This window comes from Apteryx mantelli, chromosome 25 (genome assembly GCF_036417845.1).
Source record: "Apteryx mantelli isolate bAptMan1 chromosome 25, bAptMan1.hap1, whole genome shotgun sequence".
In the NCBI taxonomy this organism is placed as follows: Eukaryota; Metazoa; Chordata; class Aves; order Apterygiformes; family Apterygidae; genus Apteryx; species Apteryx mantelli.
Window position 1 is genome coordinate 6196141 of NC_090002.1, and position 3521 is coordinate 6199661.

Here is a 3521-nt window from a genome sequence, read left to right on the forward strand (position 1 = left end):
GGGGGCACTTTGCAATCCCGCTCTTTACGGCCCGGTGGCTTTCCGCCTCGGCTCGAGATGCCGGCATTGCTCGGCGGCAGCGGGCGGATTTGGGCGAGAGGGAGCTGGGGCGCCGCGGGCCCGGCCGGGTGCCGACGGCACGGCGGCCGCCCTCGGCACGGCTCGGAAGGGAGCCGCTTCCCGGGGCGCGGGGGGCTTTTTGGTGCTCGTCGCACTAAGCGGGGGCACCGGCCGTCCCGCGGGAGCGGGAAGCGTCTGGAAGGGCGGCTGCGGGCCGGGCACCCGCCGAGGGGGATGGGAGACGGGATGCCATGACAACCTTGGGGGGTTTCCCAGGAAACCGGGGTCGCCATGGCAACTGCATCACTCCGGTCCAAATTAGCCACTTCCGCTGCAAGGCGCCGACGGCCACTCGAATCTCCCGAATCTCCCGGCGAGGAGCGGCCGTCGCTCCCGTCGCTGCGCCGCGGCCGGGCGGGAACCTCCCGGCGGTTCGGGTGCCGAATGCCGCCGCCGCCGCCGCCGGCAGCCCCGGGTCGGCGCCGGCACCGCTCCCCGCGCACCGGCCTCTCGCCGCATCCACACGATCCTGTGCTTTCGCCTCCCCCCAGCCCATGCACACGCTCGCCGGGCGGCCGGCAATTCCCCGTTGGATGCAACAATTCCGTAGGGTTGCAGGGGGACGGGAATTAAGAATAGAAAATGAGGGCTGCTTTTTTTTTTTTTTGCTTTTTTTTTTTTTTTTGCTGTTTAAATCGGAACTGATTACACTCGGTCTCTGGCCAGATTGGAATTTCATAAATGATCTAGCCGGGGAGACAAGGGAATCTGGGATGCGCCCGTAATGGCACACCACATGTTTCAATATTAAGCATCATTTAACAACGTGGTAACAGAGACTCTTTGCAAAATTAAATGGTCGTTTCCTCCCAACCCCCTTCCAGCGAGCTCCGCAGCATGTTTTTCTCGTCTCCCCACCCAATTCGCGGTTGCTAATCCAACAAGTGAGCTTATGGGATGGGAGGGAAAACTGCTACACGCTGCCTTTAGGGAAGTGGGGGGGGGGAGAAAAACAGAAGCAAAGCAAGATGTCCCCAAAACCGAGAAAACAAAAGCAGCCCTGCAACACGTTGCAGAACAAACACCTGTTTCCACGGTGAGTGTGTTTTGCCTTCATCTTCCTCGCCTTTACCCTTTATCCGTCCTCTTTTCCTCCGAGCATTTTAAATCCTCCTTTTTATGACCGTTAGAAAGGAACCATCTAAAAAATAAAAAATAAACGTATAAAACCGAGGGCACACACAGACCGACGATGGTGCATGTTCCACACAACACCGAGTACACAGTCACTTTGCATTATTGGTAGTATTGGTTTGCAACGCCGCCTCGGGTTCTCTGTTTGGTTGTTTGTTTGCTCTGCTCTCAAACGTCCGTAAAGATCTTTTTGATGTTCACACAGTTGGGATTGTTTGTGGCTGTGCAGTTGCCTGTCTTAAAGGCAGCCTGTTTGAACGCACTGTGGTTGATCCCCCCTTCTTCTATCACCATGTACTCCGACTTGCTGAGGGTGGAGTTGCTGCGAGCCTTCCTCATTTCCTCGGTGGACGAGAGGTGCTGGCAGCTGCCGACATGCATGTACTGGGCTTGCTCCTCACCTTCGGTCTCCCGATGGTAGAAATAGTTGAAATTGGAGACGATGACGGGCACGGGGAGAGCGATGGTTAGCACCCCCGCGATGGCACAGAGAGAGCCCACAATCTTGCCCCCGATAGTGATGGGGTGCATGTCCCCATAGCCCACCGTGGTCATGGTCACCACTGCCCACCAGAAGGCGTCTGGGATGCTACTGAAACCCGAACTGGGGTCATCAGCTTCTGCGAAGTAGACAGCACTGGAGAAGAGGATGACGCCGATGAAGAGGAAGAAGATGAGTAAACCCAGCTCCCGCATGCTGGCCTTGAGGGTCTGCCCCAGGATCTGCAGCCCCTTGGAGTGCCGCGAGAGCTTGAAGATGCGGAAGACCCTGACCAGGCGGATGACTCTAAGGATGGCTAAGGACATGGCTTGCTGGCCATTCCCTTGCCTCTCGGCCAGCTCGGTGCCCAGTGTGATGAAGTAGGGAATGATGGCCACAATGTCAATGATGTTCATGATGTTCTTGGAGAAGGTGGCCTTGCTGGGGCAGGCAAAGAAGCGGACGAGCAGCTCGAAAGAGAACCAGATGATGCACAAAGTCTCCACCACAAAGAAAGGGTCGGTGAAGGACGACACCATGGAAGCATTCGAGGACGAGGAATTGGTGAAGACATCAGGTGGGAAAGGGCCACCGCCCGTCCCAAAGGTCCCTCCGGTTCCCTCATAGTCGTGGTCATCCCGAAATTCAGGCAGGGTCTCCAGACAGAAGATGACGATAGAGATGAGGATGACCAGGACGGAGACTATGGCGATGCCTCGGGCCGGCCCAGAGCTCTCCGGGTACTCGAAGAGGAGCCACACTTGGCGCTGAAACTCCTTGTCGGGGAGCGGCCTCTGCTCCTCCCGAATGAAGCCCTCGTCCTCCCGAAACTTCTCCATGGCCTCCTCCCCCAGCTGGTAGAAGCGGATCTCCTCGGAGAAGATGTCGATGGGCACATTGACGGGCCGCCGGATGCGCCCGCCCGACTGGTAGTAGTAGAGGATGGCGTCGAAGCTGGGCCGGTTGCGGTCGAAGAAGTACTCGTTGCGGAGCGGGTCGAAGTAGCGCATGCGCTTGCGCGGGTCGCCCAGCAGCGTCTCGGGGAACTGCGCCAGCGTCTTGAGCTGCGTCTCGAAGCGCAAGCCCGAGATGTTGATCACCACCCGCTCGCAGCACTCGTGCTCGCCACCCTCCTCGGTGGGGCCAGCGCCCGGCGCCGGCGCCCGGTCGTAACGCTCGCCGCCGAGCAGCGGGTGCGGATGCTGCGGCTCCTCCGGCGAGGGGTCGCCGCCGCCCCCCGCCGCCGCCACCGTCATGCCGCCTTCCTCCGCCTCCTCGCCCTCGTCTTCCTCCCCGCGGGCGCCGGGCTGCGGGGCGGCCGGCGGCGGCTGCTCGCTGTAGCCCAGGTTGTGGTGGCTGCTGCCGCCGCTGCCCCGCGGGTGGCGGCCGGCGGCGGAGGCGGCCGGCGAGCGCAGCAAGCTCAGGCGCTCGTCCATAAAGCTGCGGGGCGGCCGGGGAAAAGGGAGGCGGTGGCGGCGCCTCTTCCTCCTCCTCCTCCTCTTCTTCCTCCTGCGGGCGGCGAGGCAGAAGCAGCCGCCCGACCGCTCCGGCGCCCGCCGCCGCCGCTGCTCTGATCGCGGAGGCTCCGCTCAAAAAATCCGCCCCCAGCCCTGGCGCCGCCTCGCTCGCTCGCTCGCCGGAGCCTCCCCCAGCACGGCCCGGCCCCCCGCCGCCCCCGGGGCTCCCCGGCCGTGCCCGGCCGCTCGGTGCTGCCTGGGGAGAGGGGGTTTTTCCGCCTTCCCCCCCCCCCCCGCTCCCTCCGCCGGGGAAGCCGCAATGGGGTTTT

The 3521-nt window shown here is 62.1% G+C and overlaps 1 protein-coding gene across 1 annotated transcript; it reads right to left on the reverse strand.

Annotated features, from left to right (window-relative positions):
• Nucleotides 1-763: 763 nt before the first annotated feature.
• Nucleotides 764-3171, reverse strand: LOC106484391 (potassium voltage-gated channel subfamily A member 3). The gene has a single exon (XM_013942575.2). It carries the CDS (start codon nt 3169-3171, stop codon nt 1423-1425), a length of 1749 nt encoding a protein of 582 aa, XP_013798029.2. The 3' UTR covers nt 764-1422.
• Between the last annotated feature and the right edge of the window lie 350 nt (nt 3172-3521).